The following is a 20,817-nucleotide window of genomic DNA, read 5'->3' on the forward strand; positions in this document are numbered from 1 at the left end:
CCTGGAAAGATCGCTCATACGCCATCATCATTATGGTGATCACAAACTTCTCGAGGCGAGCTGTGTAATTGAAAGTATTCGACAAACAATTCACAGCGTGGTTCGACAGGAACAAAGATTTAACAATCTCGTTTATGACGTAACTGACAACAGAGTGTTTTGGTATCGTTGTAAGTTATTTGCATTAAGAGGAAACTTTTGCGGGAAGTGAAGCGGATTGTGAATAACTGGAGCAAATTCCGCGTCTTGCATTCGAAATCTCCTAAGAAACTTGGACCCACTCGACTCCTGTCTTCCTGAAGCGGATGGCTCCCTCTTTGAACACGGACTGCATCGGGTCGGGATGACTGAAGATGAACGCCAAGGAATCCCGGATGTGCGATTCGAAGTTCTCCGGCTCTACCTCTGGCGAAGTGGACAAGTGCCTGGTGATATTCAGAGATGAGAAAATTGCAGGGATTGGTGCCAAACAATGCCAACAATCCTAGCACAAAGCTCATTGTTATTATCAATAGTTTAGTCAAGTTAACATCAATACCTCATGTCGATTGCTACCACAACACTCACTTTCGAATGATGCTGTCAGGCTGATCCAACCAAGCGGATATGGAAGGAAAGGCATCGTAAGTGAAAGGTTTAATCACAATGTAGTTTGTTCTCCAGCTGGGAGCAATGGAAAAGGTTGATATATCAGAGCACAGCAAATGATTGGTTATAAACGCATAGTGAGGAAGAGTAGTAGTAGTCCAGTTTTTATCCGGTGATGTCCCCGTTACCGAGGGTGGCCGGATTCACCTCCAAGTGCCGCAATCGTCTTCACACCCTGCCTCCACATCGATCTGTCTAACGCGTCCTCTCTTGTCAAGCCCACCTTGCTGCTTTCTTCCTCAACTTGCTTTTTCCATGTTTTCTTTGGTCTTCCTTGTTTTCTCCGACCCTCCACTCGCAACTCCAGCGAGAGACAGTCGAATAGTTGTTGTAATGATCAGAATTTACTGGAAGAACAAGGAAATCATACAACTAGAAATTGTAAATAAAACAAAATTGAACAGCTCTTGATGAGCTGGTTGCTCGGTCAAACTTGACAAAACAACAAATATACTGTGACGTCACAATGTTACATAGAAGTACAAAGCGTCAATTCTCTTTCAATTTACACCAATCTGGCGATAATCACCTTTATAATGATATAAAAGTTTATAAATCAACTTCTTGCGTTCTTCTGGTGACAATAAACTGCAAATTAATGAAAAAGATCATGACTTTGCCTCAGTAAATTGAGAGATGATGCTTGTATTTTATGCTAACGTGATAATATTGGATCATAAAAAGATTTTTTAAACTGTAGACTCACTCATAAATCTCCTGCATGACCGATAGACCGTGAAGTGATTTGGCGCCACGTAGTGACGAGGCTGATTCCTTAGTGAGATCATTAAAGACAGCTGGAAATAACTCTCCGGTTGCCAATGTAACGCCAAGACCAAAGATCACCGGACTTTTGATGGACCTACCATCTTGGTGGATCGTCTTCTGATTCAGCGTGGTGCAACAAAACGTCATCAAGTTGATGACCAAATTCTCGCACAAATCTAACATCAAGAACATGAGGTTAACGTGGGAGTGGCCGATGATGACCGATAGTGACCTTCTGGTGACCGATAGTGACCTTCTGATGACCGATATTGACCTTCCGTAACCCATTATTTCGTTTATTTCTGTATTTAACATCGTCAGACCAAATCGATTGACTTTATCTTTAAATACACCAAGAGAGGCATCACTCTCAGCAGCCTTCGAAGCGATAAACGCGATGAATTGACCCCACCGACAATTCGTGAGGGGATGACGATCCACTGAGCGATTCATGGCAACCCGATGGTGACGTCACTCATACGTCACCGAGATGGCAAATCAACCGAAACGAAAATATGAACTATCGAATTACCTGAGGTATTTCTGAGATATGAAAGTAACACATCCACCGAATGGAAGAGAAGGTCTGCTAGTGCCGGATGGCGACATCAAAGTCCCGAGCACTCTTTCCCGTGCAGTCCTAGTACATCTGATTCTTACCAACTCGAACGGAAGCAAACGCATTAAGAATGTCTAGTGAGAGTTCTTGCGAAATTCCTCGATCGTCGTCAAATCCTCCAACAATATGGAGATCAAATTCGACGTTCTCTGACGCCTCTCCTGAGGAGAAAACGTTAGAAGTCAGATGCTAGACGCCAACGGTTGAATACAAGGTCACTACATGGCGGGGTAACGCAACATTCAGACAACACCAGCAACGTTGACAGGGGGTCTAGGGGTATTTTAGAGGGGTCTAGGGGTACTTTTGGACCCGGCCGGTGATCTTTACAAGGAGCCCGGAAACTTAAAGATATATTTTTACCACTTAAAGGCATATTACACTAAATGAAATTTTCAAACGGGAATTAAGCATTAAAATGCGTCAACTGAACATTCAAGAATACATTTAAAAAAAAATTACCGAAAAAAATTTGTTTGCAATGGCGCTGGCAAGGCCCAAAGTCCAATGTTTCATTTATTTTTAATTTTTTTCAAAATGACCAAAAAGTGCAAACACTGCTCGAGAATACGTCACAAAAGACAGCAATAACAAAACGCCGCGTTACCACATCTGATGTTGTAACATCAGATCTGATGTTTTGAGCAAACTGTCTGATGTTTTGATGTACATACGTAAACATAGCCTACCGTTAAATCGCCCGCAGTAACAACTATTGCGCGATCAGCTGATTGCAAGTCTATGTGCCGCAGACTGTACAGTCGCACGCTTCGCTGCTCACGCCTAATCCCGTTTTGCAAGCTCTGACAAAAGCACGCGCGCAATGGTGGTCAGACCGCAATGAGGCAAAATTTTATTGAAACTCGTTTTATGGTCGCATGTTAAACACAAAGAACGTGTACAATCGCCAAGTCAGGTTTTTCCTTTAGTATCCCTTTAAAAAACACGTATTGTGTTGATACACTGTGCATTGTATCAACACGTTGTATTGTGCCTTTTCCTAAAAGGTTTCCTGATATGGACCCCGAGAATCTTATTGGTACAGGAGCCAGATTATCCTCTCAACGGCCCTGCTCAACATTACTCAAGTTACAAGTGATAAATAAGTTACAGAGAAACATAAACGATACAAATTCTGAATGGGAAAGGATGACTAAAATTTTGAACAGTCGTTCATGAAATTGAGTAACAACGAAAAACAACCAACCTGATTTGTGACGCGACATCGATGACACGGTGTTGACCATAGTACGTATCCCGTCCACTGTGGCAGCCCCATCAAAGTGCCCTAGGGAAGTCACTTTGGTCCGACCACACCTCAGTACGACAGCGTGACAGGTCGTCATCATGTCGGTACCGATGCCTTCTATCTGAGGATCAGACAATAAGTTATCTATGACAACACTATTGGGTATAGTATGACAACACATTAGACGATAAATGAACAACATGGTTCCTTGGGTTGGATGCCATTCAATCCAACGTTTAAATTGAGATTTTAAGTAAATCTCTTGAAAAAATTTGTTCCCAGACTTTAATAAAAATTAAGATAGAAAGGTAATTTAAGTTCACATATTGACATGAATTAGATTACACAAAACTTAGGCACCAATTTTATAAATAAAAAATGGAAAAAAAGTTTACTGTACCAAAGTGGCATATCTCGGTGTCATGAATGATGTCACCTTGAATGATGTCACATGATGAATGATGCGGGATAAAGATTAGGCTACTTCAAACAAAAATGGAAAAACAGAAGCAAACGCTACAATAATAGCAGCATAGCACAACAACTTAAACCAGCATAAATTGAGTGCAGTAATCCTTACCCTTGGGTTTGCATTAAACATATTATGAATGTTTAATTGTTCCTACTAGCAGATTCTAGCTACGAAACAATTAACTTACGACAATATATATATATATATTCATTTTGCAAAACTTATTTATAAAATAGTAAAAGAATTTGAAATTTTAGAAATACTGACTTCAAGGGAGACTCTGAATGAAGGCAATGACAGACTTACAGAATCATTTATCATTGTACTGGCAAGTTCCCGCTGACTGACATAGAGGAATGAATGTTCCGGAGATATCAGACAAACTTTTTGCTTCTTCAAGGCTTCGTTTTGTTCATGGAAGTAGTTTTCATACTCCTGCAAAATCTGAATCTTTACATCAACAAGCATTGCTCCTAGTTAGTTAGCTGAGGAGAGATGGCTGTGGCTTCGAAATTTCGTGCCATTGTGTATTGGACCTCAAAAAGTTATTTTTCAGACTGGAAATGAAGTTTTATTAGATGTTTTATTATCATAGCATTCCACAACACAAAGTTAAAATGCAGGCGAGCGCAGTAGAAGAGTATATTCACATTTTCATTCCACCTGTAAGAAACTGCTCAGGCTCTTCAACAAGCCATCGTCTTGCTGGATTTCATGGTCGTTTATGAACAGCGGCATATCAAATCATTAGTTCCTGAAGGCTCTGCAAATACAGACATTATAAAAATGTAACTAATCAACATATCACTAGAGACAGGCCCGGATTAAGGTCAAATGGGGCCCCTGTGCTAATGAATTTTATGGGGGCCCTTACCAGCTTACGTGGAGCGTAATGGAAGTAAGCTGGTTTCGCTTGCAGAGGAAACCGAGCCTTGCTTAGGTAAGTTAGATAACTTTCAAATAATAGCACGTGATCGATGATTAAATAAGCATGTGCAAATTAAGTCAACAATGTTTAGTTGTTTACGTTATAATGGATGCAAAATCACACACATTAAATCAACGAAACCGTGCAAGGGAAAACATTCCCTGTGCAAATGAATTTTATGGGGGCCCTTACCAGCTATTTTATTTATATCATTTTTAGGAAAAAGGGGGCCCTCAGTCTGCGGGGCCCCTGTGCTTTAGCACACCCTAGCACAATGGTTAATCCAGGCCTGACTAGAGACAGAAAAGTTATTACTATCAATAGAAGAATCAACTCACCACAAAGTTTGGTTGTGAACTCAAACCTACCCAACGACTGTGCATAACAAGCTGTTCATAGTGTGCAAATAAAGTGTTTTAAAATTTCAACTAAATATTAACCAACCTGCAAATGAAAAACAATGCAATTTAGCTTGAGTTTCAAAACAAAAATCGCTGAGAAGCATCAGACAGAACAGGCTGACCCCTAAAAAGAACAGCAAATTGATCATTCATTTTATGGTTTCTGGTCCCTTAAATCTCTAACTTTTATGTAAACACAGTCAGCAGTTGTGTGTCTTTGTTTTTACATTTTTTTTAATTCATTGAACGCAATGTAAACGTTAACATGATTTCTGGGGTTTACTTCTGTGACAAATCGTCATGGCAACAAATAATGCACAATCAGTTTCAACATACACCAGAAAACATGTCAAAATGTAAAAGGCAGTTAAACAAACGTGACATTATACACATGAATGTACAGAGCAGTTTAAAATCAACACTGAATTATTAAATGGCAAGACATTAACCTTGATCCTACTGCCAAGTTGTATATGTTGGAATAAGGCAGAATATTTCTGCTCCATCCTGCAAACCAACTTACAAAGAGCACTGACACTATGACAGACCATCATGATAAAAGCAATCGCAAACACTCCACACTATTTATTGTATTCACCTATCACGGAGAGGAGATGCACATTACCAGTCTACTATTTTGAAAGGAAACACATTACTACAGTTAAAAATGTTGAAGAGAAAATCACAATCAGATAACATCGCGAGTGCAAAATACACTTTGCAACATACAGGCAGACTGACAGAGTTATTCAGCCACTCAACTCTTCAGAAGTCCATTGAATTTAAAGAATATTTCACAGGTTTCCAATATTGAAAGGATGAGTTCTCTTCTTCAGGTGATTTAGTTGTGACATCATCAATGGGGTGTTTCCAGTACACATTATCAATATAGTTGCTTCCTACCTGCAAAGTTAACAATAGAACTCAAGCACAATCTGACACAGACGATACGACTGGGGGCTGGTGAAGTAGGCCAAGCACTAAAAGTGTTTATTACCGAATGAATTTTTTGATTGAGGCTTGGTGAACTTTTAAACTTAGTGTGTTTAACGAGTTCAATAAACTGGCCTATACTGCATCCACTAGGCTATTCAGGTTTATAATTATTAAAAAGACAAGTTATATAATTAATTAATACCGGTAGGCTACAGAATGTTTAGACAAGAAATTGTGTACACTAAGTGAAACAATACAATTATACATGCATTTTTCAGAGCATAAATGACCAAATCTATTTGCAGAGGAGGGCGTTGGCTAAACGGGTCTGCTACTATTCGGCGAGACCGATTCGGCGAGTCCGATTCGACTAGTCCGATTCGGCGAGTTCCCTATTCGGCGAGTTCCCTATTCGGCGAGAGCCTTTTTCGGCGAGTGCCCTATTCGGCGAGTTTTTAAAATGTTTGAAAGGAAATTATCGGGTACCGTAGCCTAATTATAATTGCCGTTTTTACATCGTTTTAACGTCGCTAAACGTTGAAATCGTGCAGAAAGGAATAAAAATAAAATGTTTGAACTATTAAATTAAAATTCGTCATGTCAGTTCAGTTGTTTTATCATATGAAAAACAGTACACGTCAACATAGCAAAGGTGTAGAAAAAGGTAGAAGCGACAAAACGCGAACGTTAAAACGTGCTTGTGACCGAAGTAAGTTATTGAGTTGAAAGAAACATACGCGCCGACTTCCGGGGGGTGGCGTCCCCCGTAAATTTATGGTTGAGGGGCAACAAAAATGGTGATGACAAGTGGTGTTTCAAAGATAAAGCACTTCGCGAAAGAGATTTAGATAATTTAAACGGACTTAAAGAATGCAGAAAGCAAGAAAAGCCTACGTTGCTCTTGCCCGCAAAGTCTTCCCGCTGTGAGACAATTATGATTCAACAGAACGCATTGCTTTCTTCGCAATGTGTGAGAATTAAATCGAAAACCGATAAAAAAAAAATGTGTTTAATGGTCTTGGTCGCAGATATTGCCTGCATTAACGACGTCTCTTACCGCTATTATCACCTAGCTAACCTGACATCATTGTTTTATGCGGCCGCTAAGGTTTGACATCGACTTTAACGATCATGGAATGTTACGTAATAATAAGAACGATTATATCCTACACGGAAAAATAAAAAAATGATCTCCTCTTTCTGTTTTGTCTTGTGAGCTTTGCATATTGCTCAACAAGTGCATAAAGTTTAGAATTGACAAGAAATCATTGAATTTGAAAATTAAGTTTGAATCACTGCAAATAAACGTATTCAAAACTTTTACTTAGGCCGACGCGATTTCACACTCCGTCATCTACGTCGACAATGGTTTTTAGTGCGTTCATTTTGAAAATTGCCGAGCTAGAGACAACAGCTTGTCCCGTATTAGTTGAACTTGTCTTTTTGAGGTGAAAATCACTTGCGAACATCTCGACCTTTACTCGAGTATAGCCTACTGTATTCAATAAAAGACTATAAAGACTTTCGATAAAAAACAGAAGAGAAAACACTTCGCCGTTGTCAACACTTTGAAAGGAAGTAAACTAATTAGCGAAACGAGGTTAATAAAACTGATAGCGGGTTTTCACTCTGCTTGAGATCATGATTTTTTGCGTTTTATTTCGATAACTTCACTGTCTTGATCGTTGTTATTCACTCGCACGAAAAGGAAATGAATCGGCTTGTTTTCCAACAGTTCCAATTATGAGCTAACAATATCAAAATTTTTAGGACTAGGCGTACTGCATGCGTAAAACTAATCCTTTTAACACTTTGCTCCTCAAAGGGAGGCCAGATTTGGCCCCCCCCTCATATTTCCTTTAATTATTTGAAGCACAGTAACGCCATGCACTTGGTTTTTCTTGACTTTTCCTAAAATTGCCAGGCGGATCTGATGATATTAAATTTGATGCTAAAAGTTGTGTAGTTTTCTTGTAAATTCAAGATTTTGGTGAATTTTTGCTGTTTCTAGCTAACTTCCAGCAAAGCGTGAAATGGATTACATTGCGATGACAAGCCATAAGCTCATAATTGCTTCGTGCATCGATATGCGCGAGCAGAGAGAAGCATCCTCTTGCTTTCTTTTGTTTGGTTTGACCCAGGCCACGGTTTGACCTCAATAATACAAAGCGCGTTATTTCTTATGCTGCAAAGAAAAGCCAGTGATCGCAAAGCTGTTAATTAGAAACAATAATAGCAAGCTTTTTTGCGTTATCAGCTCTACAAAGAAGAATAGCAATCCACGATCAAAACAGTAGGCTATGGAGGCCACAAACTATTCAAAACAGTTGTTTCAAGCAGATAATATTCATTGACGAATAAAAAACGTTACAATAAGAAATCTTCTCTTGGATAAAGACACGAAAACCTGGTTTCGAAATAAACGTTCTATGGAAATGCTCTCATTGACAAAACTTGCAATTGAGGAAATGTATCACTGCAAATGCTTTTGGGAGAAGCCGGAGAAATAGCGTTTTTGCAAACAGTAATTGTGAGATACACTCAAAATTATGAGATAGGCTCCATTTACACGTAGCAGCTAACTCGATGGCGTCCCTTCACTGCTTTATGTCGCCTACTTGTTGTTATGTCCTGTATTTTTGTTTCACAGTGCACTGTGTTTTGTTCCAAAGAGCGCAAAATAAAGATGATAATGATAAGATGATAGATGATAGATAATGATAATAAAATGATGATAATGATAATAAGATGATAATATAAGATGATAATATAATAGATGATAATGATAATGATGATAATAAAATATTACAAAAGATGATAATAAAATATTACAAAATATTTTGTAATGTAGGCCTACAAACAAAATGTACAATGTACACAATGTACATTACAAAATATTTTGTACTGTAGACGAGGCATAAATTTAGGCGTCACATAAGACAAACAACAAATCAGCTTTCTTCATCATTGATTCAACATCTGAATACGTTGCGCCAATGTATAAGAGGCCGGCTATTGTGAAGACCCGCCATTTATAAACGATCCGATTATACCAAAAGTGGGACAAACTAGTGGATCAAAGAATGAATAAATAATGCTGAGAAAACTAAATCTAAGTGACGAACAATACCGATGTCTTCATTTATCTTGGAAAAATGCTGCCTAAACTTATCAACAAAAAATACAGTAAATAACGGCAAGGATCCCGAAAGCAGAATTTGCTCGACTTTGGCATGAATTTAGTCAGACATCTACAGTAATAATTCCACACATACAATAACGGGCTCTCAACTGCTGTAAGATACATAATAATCAACCTGGTTCTGGGCGATTTGTGTAACAGTTTAGGGGAAGACACTACTTGAAATGATGCACCACACAAAAGATTTTCAATGAAGACTGAGTCTAAAAACCGATGTGGATAGTGCTGCACAATAACTTCAAGTTTAGGACAGAAGAGGCACAAAATATCACGATAAAAATAAAGACCTTGTGGGAAATTTTCGAGAATCATAACACGATGCAAATACCACAAACGCTTAGTTTGCATGCTGCTCTAAGCTGGCCGGCAACCACAAAGGTAGACAATAGCCTACAGGCAGTTTATAATTCGATAACAGCGCAATAAACATTATAAATACGTAAACCGACAATTTTCTTTTACAAACGTTTTACGTCTAATAGTAAATTTTCCCCCAACAATTTTTTGTGAAGCACTTGCAAACCACGGTTTTGTAAAATAATTCATCATTATTATTTTTTACTTCTCGGATATTGTAAAACGTCATCAGCAAAATCACAAAAAAAATTTCATTACTTCAATGTAGTAGGCCTAAGAATTTTTTATAGAATTGTAGCCACGTTGTTTCAACAAAGAAGCCATTTTTTAGCAATGTAAAGTTATAGAAAATAATTTGCAATCATGCAAATGGTTGGAAAGAATCTAGGAAGTCTTCTCACAATCTGGCACAGAATGATTATGTTTATTGTATCTCAGTAAAATGTTTTACGACAAACTTTGAAGCTTCGTTATAATCATTTTTATCTTTGAAGTCAAACGTTATTTTTTTTTTGGCCAGAAACATAATCACTGCCTTGCTGACGTTGTCGCTTTTACGCGTATTTTTAGTGCTTCAAACAATAAGGACCCAGTCAGCAATCCAGTCCTTTTACATTGATTCAACATTTGTAAACGTTAAATTTATGTAGATTTGCTGACTGTGGGTTATTTCACATTTCCTTTGTTTACGCATGTTCCTCAATTCGCTGTTGCATTATTTCGACGCTGGCTGACTAAAAATGTATTTTCAAATTGATTGACACAATCTTCAATAAAAAGTGAGCTTCGAACTTAGCTTTGTTGATGTAAATGCTGTATTTTTTGTGGATGTAATTTATGAGTCATGTTTATAAACACCCGTAAGCGAAATGACTTATGATGTGGCCTGCATGATATTTGTGATGCGACTTGACACAAATCCACAATTTCAAAAGCACCTAATTTGAACTTAGAAATTTCAGATTATTTCAACAACTTGTTCAATTGTCTTCTCTCTACTAAAAATATTCATACTACAAACTCAATTGTAGACCTAAAATACACAAACGAAGATGTAAACAGCTATTCAAGCAGGCTAAGGTGTTACTTATGAGAAATTTGGTTCCATAAAACTAGAAGCTAGCCATGAGTTTCGGAATGCATTAGTTTAGGATAAAAATGTAAGACAACAAACGCAGTTTTGTTTTTTTCAAATTCGTGTAACACTATTACTCTGATTGTAACTATTTTAGAATCAGTGAGTAGCTTACAATAAGATTTGCTCGCAAGTCGTAAATTCTAATCAATGCAATGATTCGGCACACCGCACACACACTTCGTGCGTTCGATCGAGCTCTTTGTTATTTAGAAGTTTGCATGAAATCGGATTAGCACGGTTAATTAAAGGCGGCAAGTTAAATCAAAATTGTCGTTTTTGGGTACCTTTGCAAAAATTGAAATATCAAGTTTAACATATAAAATTTTAAAATAATGAGTTTTCAAACTTATAGACAAATGATTTGCTTTTACACCAGTGCAACTTCTGTTGAAATAGCATCAGCGGATAACACGTAACAGCTGATTGAATTTGATCCAAAAACGGCCCCCCCTTGAGCAGTTAATTTCCAAAAAAACGTTGAAAAGCAAAGGGTTAAGCAGCGCTTCTAATAAATTCAGTTTGCGACCTATTTGTTAATATAAACAAGACACTAAGCTTAATCAAAGACTATTTTAATTGAGTAAAATAGCGTTATGGTTATGACGTCATCACCTCTCTCGCCCCCCAAGGTTTTTTGAAAAGTCGGCGCCTATGGAAAGAAATTTGGCACGGTCGCAACACCTTCAGAAAAATTGAAGATATGAAGGGAAAATAAAACAAAGAAACTGTTACGAAAAAAAATTCATGTTTATGTCTATAAGTTAGTACTTTTGAATAGTTAAAATGATTAGTTTGGATCAACAAATGTGTGGCCTACAGCTTGGATTGAAAGGAAATTATCGGGTACCGTAGCCTAGTTATCCCGACCAGCAAAAATTTGTTCCAAGAACACGGTTCATTTTTACATTGTAGTAACAGAATAAAAAGGCTAACCAAATGTGTGGCCTATCGTGTTAACGTCGCTAAACGTTGAAATCGTGTAGAAAAGGGAGCTTTTGCTGACTAGGATACTTTGAAACTGATAAACATCCACAGAAGCCTTTCGATTTGTTCCAAGAACCCAGTTAGCCTAACAGTTAATTTTTACATTGTAGTAACAGAATGAAAAGGCTAACCAAATGTGTGGCCTACAGCTTGGATTGAAAGGAAATTATCGGGTACCGTAGCCCAGTTATCCCAACCAGCAAAAATTGCCGTTTTTACATCGTTTTAACGTCGCTAAATGTTGAAATCGTGTAGAAAAGAGAACTTTGCTTACTAGGATACGTTGAAGCTAAGAAACATTCACAGAAGCCCTTCGAATTGTTCCAAGAACCCATTTAGCATAACATTTCATTTGTACATTGATTCAACGTCTGAATACATTATCTCAAAAATGCAACGTATCGTAGGGCTTCTGTGAATGTTTTTCAGTTTCAACGTATCCTAGTCAGCAAAGTTCTCTTTTCTACACGATTTCAACGTTTAGCGACGTTAAAACGATAGGCCACACATTTGGTTAGCCTTTTCATTCTGTTACTACAATGTAAAAATGAACTGTTAGGCTAACTGGGTTCTTGGAACAAATTTTTGCTGGTCGGGATAACTAGGCTACGGTACCCGATAATTTCCTTTCAATCTAAGCTGTAGGTCACACATTTGTTGATCCAAACTAATCATTTTAACTATTCAAAAGTACTAACTTATAGACATAAACATGATTTTTTTTTGTAACATTTTCTTTGTTTTATTTTCCCTTCATATCTTAAATTTTTCTGAAGGTGTTGCGACCGTGCCAAATTTCTTTCAACTCAATAACTTACTTCAGTCACAAGCACGTTTTAACGTTCGCGTTTTGTCGCTTCTACCCTTTCTACACCTTTGCTATGTTGACGTGTATTGTTTTTGATATGATGGTCAAAAATAAAAATAACTGAACTGACATGACGAATTTTAATTTAGGCTGTGGCTATATTTACACTATATAGTGTAAGAATAGCCTCAACAGTGTTGCCAGATAAGGAATTCTGCCCTAATTTGAGAAAAGTTTAAAGCTGTTGAAAACAGAAACTTGTTTTTTGGAATTTTTTAGTCCTGGGCAAAAATCAAAACCCTAAAATAATTCCTAACTCTAGCCCTTACCTTAACCCTTCCTAACTTTAATCCTGACTCTGGCAACACTTCATTGTGTAACAATAGCCACTTCCTTTAATTTAATAGTTCAACCATTTTATTTTTATTCCTTTCTGCACGATTTCAACGTTTTGCGACGTTAAAACTATGTAAAAACGGCAATTGTAATTAGGCTACGGTACCCGATAATTTCCTTTTAAAAATTTCAAAAACTTGCCGAATAGGGCACTCGCCGAAAAAGGCTCTCGCCGAATAGGGAACTCGCCAAATCGGGAACTCGCCGAATCGGACTAGTCGAATCGGACTCTCCGAATCGGACTCGCCGAAACGGGCCATTCCGTGGCTAAACAGTGTTGCGCTAATGCGCTACCCGCCATTTTAGAAGTAGCGCGTTAATCGCTACTTCTAGTTCAACTTTGGCTAAAGTAGGACGCGCTGCCTTCTCCTTCCTTCACTACTTTTGTTTTAAACTGACACAAGAAACACTTTGCAACAATAGATATGACCTTGAAATCGAATATCATTTGTTTACAAGCTGCCATTTCAACATCATTTTAGAAATTTATTGTTACGCATCATTCAAAAATACAAGCATTACAAAATGCGAGTTGCCGAGTCCTGCCGTTTTGGCTTCAGGACATCTTTACCAATGAAGAAATGTCTCTCCACCGCAGGATAGGAAGGAATAGGGGTATATATATATTTAATGAAGACATGTTTTAAATCGGCACTGGGAAAGCACAATGCACATTGACTTGCTTTCTGTCGAAAAATGGGTCTCCACAATTGACTTTTCTTTTGGTGCTAATGTTTTATGTGATGGCACTAATACACCAAAAAAATTCATTCTTGAAGTCGTGATTAGTGTTGGTATCACTCTTGTTGGTATCAATGTGGTTTGATGTTTGTTGCAGTTGAATTATTTCTGAGTTGATGTTTTCACGCATTGTTTCCACAAAAAATCTCAAAAACAAGTCATTTTTTCACTTTAAATTGGAAAGTAGCAAACAATGGGAATGCAACTGAAATGCAACATGCTACCGCTACATTAGAAAAAAGTAGCGCCACTACTCCAACAAAAATGCAACGCTGCTACCACTACCAAAAAGTAGCAGTGTTACAAGAATAGCATGCAACTGCCCACACTGCCCATTTGTGGTGATACATTAGCGCTCAGAACTTGTTTTTGAACTTTACTATTCCACACCATTTTAGCATTGCAAGTATTAACACACGAGAGAAAATATGTGTATCTGTGATTTGCAGTCCTTAACACTTTAGATCAGGGGTGACGAACCTTTTTGTGGTCGCGGGCCACTTTGTCAATTACACATGAGTTATCGGGCCACACAACTTTTTAATTGTAACCTACTATGAAATCTTTTAGAAGCGACTCAAGATATTATTCATGAAAAGTATCAAACGGCAGATAAAAGAGATGCAACCTAGTTCGTACCATGAACAGTTCGTACCATCAGTTTGTACCTTGAAAAAATCGAGAGAAAAAATTAAAAAAAAGCCGAAGTTGCTGATCGCAGTTTCCGCAATCATTTTAAAATTTTCCCCCTGAAAAGATCAAGAGAAAAAATAGCTTAAAACCGAAGTCCGCTGATCGCAGTTCCCGCAAACATTTTTCCGCAGTTTCCGCTAACCCTAACCATAGAGTAATCTATGCTCTAACCCTAACCCTCGCTGATCGCATTTTCCGCAAACATTTTTTCCTCAGTTTCTGTTACCCCTTACCCTAATTCTAACCATAGAGTAATCTATGCTCTAACCCTCGCTGATCGCAGCTTCCGCAAACATTTTTCCACAATTTCCGCTAACTTTTACCCTAATCCCTAACCATAGAGTGATCTATGCTCTAACCCTTGCTGATCACAGTTTCCGCAAACATTTTCCGCAGTTTCCGCTTACCCTAACTCTAACCATAGAGTAATCTATGCTCTAACCCTCGCTGATCGCAGTTTCCACAAACATTTTTCCGCAGTTTTGCAATTTCCGCTAATTGCAATTTCCGCTAATTGCAATTTCCGCTAATTGCAATTTCCGCTAACCGCAGTTTCCGCTAACCTTAACCCTCGAGTTTGTTTCAAATTGTTTGGGGAAACTCCGATCAGCAACTTCGGCTTTGTGCTATTAAACTGCGATCAGCGACTTCAGCTTTTTTTAATTTTTTCTCTCGATGTTTTCAGGGTACGAACTGACTGTACGAATGGTTCAAGGTACGAACTCGGTTGCACCCAGATAAAATAAAACCCACACAATTGAAATTATCTTGTAAAACGCAGAAACAAAACATACAACAGTAAAAAATAAAAACAAATCAACTTGAGCAAAAAGGATAGAGCAACAGTACTTGCACTGACAATGAAGACAGTTTAATTTTCGATTTGCTTTCATATGAGTTTTGAGTACATATAATTTCTTCTTTTTTTTGGCTCTATCCTTTTTGCTCAAGTTGACTAAATGCTTCAACCATTATGCTCCGAAACAACAAATCAGTTAATGAAATTTCTTTTTCAAACAACAAACCAAAGCGGATGCAACCTAGTTCGTACCCTGAACAGTTCTGACCCTCAGTTCGTACCTTGAAAAGGTCGAGAGAAAAATTTAAAAAAAGCGGAAGTCGCTGATCGCAGTTTCCGCAAACATTTTAAAATTTTCCCTCTGAAAAGATCGAGAGAAAGATAGCACAAAACCGAAGTCGCTGATCGCAGTTTCCGCTAACCCTAACCATGCTCTAACCCTAACCCTCGCTGATCGCAGATTCCGCAAACATTTTTCCGTAGTTTCCGCTAACCGTTACCCTAACCCTAACTATAGAACAATCTATGCTCTCATTCACCCTAACCCTCGCTGATCGCAGTTTTCGCAAACATTTTTCCGTAGTTTCCGCTCACCTTTACCCTAACTATAGAGCAGTTTCCGCAAACATTTTTCCGCAGTTTTTGCTAACCGCAGTTTCGGCTTACCCTAACTCTAAGTTTCTAGGAAGTGGCTGCATTTACGGCGCCGTAAATACAGCCGTTCCATGCCTTTTTTCTAGTCTTTACGTCGCTTTTAGTGCGCATGCGCGCTGTTGCTGAAAAAAGCTGGATATATAACTAAATTCAACTGTTTTCACCAAGTGATTCAGTGGCGCATGCGGTCTGCGTCTGATTCTTACTCACAAGGATATGAGTTCGATACTTCCAAGAGGTGTGCTTTTTCTTGAGCTAAATTTTCACCTGAAGTGACTCAGTCGTTAGGCTGCGCATTTTTGTGGCCGTTTAGTTTGTTTTTAATTCTGAACATCACAACGAAAAAACAGTATATGACAAACATAGCAGAGATCTAGAAAAAGGTAGAAGAGACAAAACGCGGACGTTATACCGTGCATGATACCAGATAGCCGAGAACGTCTGCGCGGCGTTCGAAAGAACGCGGCTGTGTCTCGGTAACGACACTTAATGGCAAGCCAAAATAAGGGGAACAGCCGACTCGAAGACTAAATGTCACTTCGCTGCTTCCTGTTGTCTGTTGTATCGCATCTGTGATCGCAGTGTACTGTATGTTATCGCAATGGGCGCAAATAAAAACACGATTATTATTATAAAGCAGGACAATCAGTTTAAAATATGACGTCGTCGTCGTGTGAGCCTCTGGGGCCGAGTGTCTATCCTTTTACCACCCCAGATTCACGATGTTCCCGGACTACACTGGAAGGCTACTAGAGAGCAGCCAGTCTTTGGTTTCGTCATCCATGACACGCAGACCTTAGTTCAACTCTCCGTTAGGTGGCTTGAAGATGGAACAGTCATTGATGATGTGGTCTGCGGTCTGTTTCTCGGCACCACATTCACAGAAGGAGGAAGAGGCCATTCCCCATTGGTGCATGGTTGAGCGGAAAAGCCCGGCGTCCTGTCTTGGTAGTGTTAGGCCGATTGGGCGTGTGTCGGCGTCGGGGATGAACGAATAGAGTTCGGTGGCGCTTGACTTCCATTCAGAACTCCATTTATGGTCCGCCCAAGCAGCCGCAGAGACGTCTTGTTCTCAAACCTTTAGTTAGGCTACTTTACGATTTAATCGTTTGGCTACGCATTTTTGTGGCCGTTCAATCAATCAATCAATCATTTTATTTTTCGTCATTAACGCGTCCGGGACGAAAAAGATACTAACTACAAAAATCGATATAAACCTACCAATCCCTGACCTACCAGCACGTTAACGAACGGGAAAAGGTGGCAAAACCTTGAAAGGTTTAAAACGTGCCTGAATGAAAAATTATGTAGTAGGCTATATCAGTAGTTAGCACGGCCACAAAACCCAAAAAACAAATAGCAAAAAAATAAAACAAAAACAGAAACAGTTTAGTTTGTTTTTAGTTCTGACCATTACAACGAAAAATCAGTTACGGTCGAACACCTTAATAATTTTTTTTATAAATTTAGAAAGAAAAAAAAGGCTAGTGAGTTTTTTTTTCTTTAAAATTCTATAACTTATTCATAAAATTTTTAGGTGTTTACGACCGTGCCATATTTTAAACTGATCTTTTGTTGTGATGGTCAGAACTAAAAACAAACTAAACTGAACGGCCATAAAAATGCGTGCCGGTAGCCTAACGATTGAATCGTAACGTAGCCTAACGATTGAATCGTAACGTAGCCTAACTAAAGGTTTGAGAACAAGACGTCTCTGCGGCTGCTTGGGCGGACCATAAATGGAGTTCTGAATGGAAGTCAAGCGCCGCCAAACTCTATTCGTTCATCCCCGACGCCGACACACGCCCAATCGGCCTAACACTATACCAGGACAGGACGTCGGGCTTTTCCGCTCAACCATGCACCAACGGGGAATGGCCTCTTCCTCCTTCTGTGAATGTGGTGCCGAGGAACCCAGTAAACATCACATTATCGGGCCAATACTGTTTTTGTATCGGCGCGTATGGGGTGTATGGGTAACGTTTGCACCGTATCGGGCCGATACCGGTTACGTACCGTATTGTATCGAGAAACGGTACAGTTTGTCCGATACAAACCCAATATCGACACAGTACAGTTTTGTAAACGAAAAACTATACAGTTTGTGTAAGGGCAATCCGATATCGGCACAGTACAGTTTTGTGAAGGAAAAACTATACAGTTTGTATAAGGGCAATCCGATATCGGCACAATACAGTTTTGTAAAGGAAAAACTATACAGTTTGTGTAAGGGCAATCCCATATCGGCACTATACAGTTTTGTAAAAGAAAAACTATACAGTTTGTGTAAGGGCAATCCGATATCGGCACAATATAGTTTTGTAAAGGAACACTATACAGTTTGTGTAAGGGCAATCCGATATCGGCACAATACAGTTTTGTAAAGGAACACTATACAGTTTGTGTAAGGGCAATCCGATATCGGCACAGTACAGTTTTGTAAAGGAAAAACTATACAGTTTGTGTACGGGTAATCCGATATTGGCACAGTACAGTTTTGTAAAGGAAAAACTATACAGTTTGTGTAAGGGCAATCCGATATCGGCACAATACAGTTTTGTAAAGGAAAACTATACAGTTTGTATAAGGGCAATCCGATATCGGCACAATACAGTTTTGTAAAGGAGAAACTATACAGTTTGTGTAAGGGCAATCCGATATCGGCACAGTACAGTTTTGTAAAGGAAAACTATACAGTTTGTATAAGGGCAATCCAATATCGGCACAATACAGTTTTGTAAAGGAAAAACTATACAGTTTGTGTAAGGGCAATCCGATATCGGCACAATACAGTTTTGTAAAAGAAAAACTATACAGTTTGTGTAAGGGCAATCCGATATCGGCACAATATAGTTTTGTAAAGGAACACTATACAGTTTGTGTAAGGGCAATCCGATATCGGCACAGTACAGGTTTGTAAAGGAAAAACTATACAGTTTGTGTAAGGGCAATCTGATATCGGCACAGTACAGTTTTGCAAAAGCAGAACTATACAGTTTGTGTAAGTGCTATCCGATATCGGCACAATACAGTTTTGTAAAGAAACACTATACAGTTTGTGTAAGGGCAATCCGATATTGGTGCAATACAGTTTGGTAAGAGCAGAAGTTTACAGTTCGTGTAAGGGCAATCCGATATTGGTACAGTACAGTTTTGTAAAGGCAAACTTGTACAGTTTGTGTAAGGGTAATCCGATATTGGCACAGTGCGGTTTTGTAAAGGCAAAACTGTACAGTTTGTGTAAGGGTAATCCCATATTGGCACAGTGCAGTTTTGTAAAGGCAATAGGCTACTGTACAGTTTGTGTAAGGGCAATCCGATATTGATACAGTAAGGTTTGTGTAAAGGCAAATCTGTACAGTTTGTGTAAGGGCAATCTGATATTGGTGCAATACAGTTTCGTAAAGGCAAAACTGTACAGTTTGAGTAAGAGCAATCCGATGTTGGCACATTACAGTCTGGTAAAGAAAAGACTGTACAGTTTGTGTAAAGGCGATCTGATATTGGTGCAATATAGTTTGGTAAAGGCAAAGCTGTACAGTTTGTGTAAGAGTAATCTGATATTGATACAATACAATTTTGTAAAGGCAAAACTGTACAGTTTGTGTAAGAGCAATCCGATATTGGCATAGTACAGTCTGGTAAAGACAAGACTGTACAGTTTGTGTATGGGCAATCTGATACTGGCGCAATAGAGTTTGGTAAAGGCATAACTGTACAGTTTGTGTAACAGCAATCCGATATTGGCACAGTGCAGTCAGATAAAGAAAAGACGATACAGTTTGTGTAAGGGCAATCTGATATTGGTGGAATACAGTTTTGTAAAAGCAAAACTGTACAGGTTGTGTAAGGGCAGTCTGATATTGATACAGTATCGTTTGGTAAAGATAAAACTGTACATATTGTGTTAGAGAAATCCGATATTGGTGCAATACAATTTGGTAAAGGCAAGACTGTAGCCTACAGTTTGTGTAAGGGAAATCCGATATTGACAAAGTATCGTTTGGTAAGGACAAAATTGTACAGTTTGTGTAAGAGCAATCTGATATAAGTGCAATACAGTTTGGTAAAGGCAAGACTGTAGCCTACAGTCTGTGTTAGGGCAATCCGATATTGATACAATATCGTTTGGTAAAGGCAAAACTGTAGCCTACATCTGTGCAGTGACGTACGGTGAGGTTCCTAGATGGTGAGGCACTAATTTTTTCAAGTAACTTTTACAATAAAATTTTTTAGCAACAAAAGTGGTATCATACTAATCAAAAAAATTAGCAGCATGCTTTCACATTTATTAAAAATAAAATCCATGCGCCAATCCTTTTGGACTAAAACATTTGTGACTTTGTTGTATAGACCCTTCTTTAGTCCTAACATTATCACTAGATATTGAAAGGGAAAGCAGAAAAGGCAATTTTTAAAGCCAGCCACTTCTTTTTTGAGCAGCAATCTCTTTGAAAGTTGCAAGTTATTTTTTTTTTTTCAGTCGTCTGATGCAAACCTTATAAATTTAGAACCAGTCTTTATTTATGACTTCAACTTTGGATTGAAAGTTTAATTTTTTTAAATCTTTCAGATTTGATACAAAATCTTCTTCCATTTTTTAGTTAAATGTTATAAGAAACAATCCTTTACACTGCAAGAAGTCACATACCACGTACTATGCGGGCATTCCAGCTTGACGAAAAAGGTTTCATAGCTGTGACGTCACATTTGAGGCAAGCCTCAAATCGTAGCTAAATCGTTCATGATGATTGCTGGGCGACTTTGCGAAAGAAAAAGGCACGCATAATGCAGCGTATGGAAGTTTTCTGATCTGAAGTGAGGCGCAGCTTGGCGTTGCCTCTCCTCGCGTATTTCAACGATTTTGACCACGTGAACGGCTCGATAAGAATATCGCCACAGAAACAGAAAAAATTAAAGCACAGTTTGGGTGTAGAAACGTAAAATTTGAGGGAAAGGGGGCACGACTACAGCAATTTACACAAATAAAAGCACCTAAAAACGTGCAATATTTATTACTTTTT

The 20,817-nt window shown here is 38.5% G+C and overlaps 3 protein-coding genes across 14 annotated transcripts in view; all 3 read right to left on the reverse strand.

Moving 5' to 3' along the window:
• LOC145774829 (uncharacterized) overlaps positions 1-20,817 on the reverse strand; it is a 395,287-nt gene that overhangs the window by 190,345 nt on the left and 184,125 nt on the right. The window lies entirely within an intron of this gene.
• Positions 1-20,817, reverse strand: part of LOC145786235 (uncharacterized) — a 370,479-nt gene that overhangs the window by 25,513 nt on the left and 324,149 nt on the right. The window lies entirely within an intron of this gene.
• LOC145764720 (protein N-terminal asparagine amidohydrolase-like) lies at positions 30-6,367 on the reverse strand. 6 transcript variants are annotated; one of them, XM_082576483.1, is made up of 8 exons: positions 5,848-6,367; positions 4,420-4,519; positions 4,063-4,200; positions 3,243-3,405; positions 2,077-2,196; positions 1,355-1,592; positions 568-663; positions 30-425 (listed from the first exon to the last, which is right to left on the reverse strand). In XM_082576483.1, the coding sequence occupies exons 2-8, from the start codon at positions 4,492-4,494 to the stop codon at positions 263-265; spliced, it is 993 nt and encodes a 330-aa protein (XP_082432609.1). In that variant the 5' UTR covers positions 4,495-4,519; positions 5,848-6,367; the 3' UTR covers positions 30-262. The 6 variants fall into 6 exon arrangements, with proteins under 6 accessions (XP_082432609.1, XP_082432837.1, XP_082432683.1 ...); XM_082576711.1 differs by having other exon boundaries at positions 4,063-4,191; positions 5,848-6,365; XM_082576557.1 differs by lacking the exon at positions 5,848-6,367 and adding an exon at positions 5,129-5,177.

The sequence above is a fragment of the Aplidium turbinatum genome, chromosome 1 (genome assembly GCF_918807975.1).
Source record: "Aplidium turbinatum chromosome 1, kaAplTurb1.1, whole genome shotgun sequence".
In the NCBI taxonomy this organism is placed as follows: Eukaryota; Metazoa; Chordata; class Ascidiacea; order Aplousobranchia; family Polyclinidae; genus Aplidium; species Aplidium turbinatum.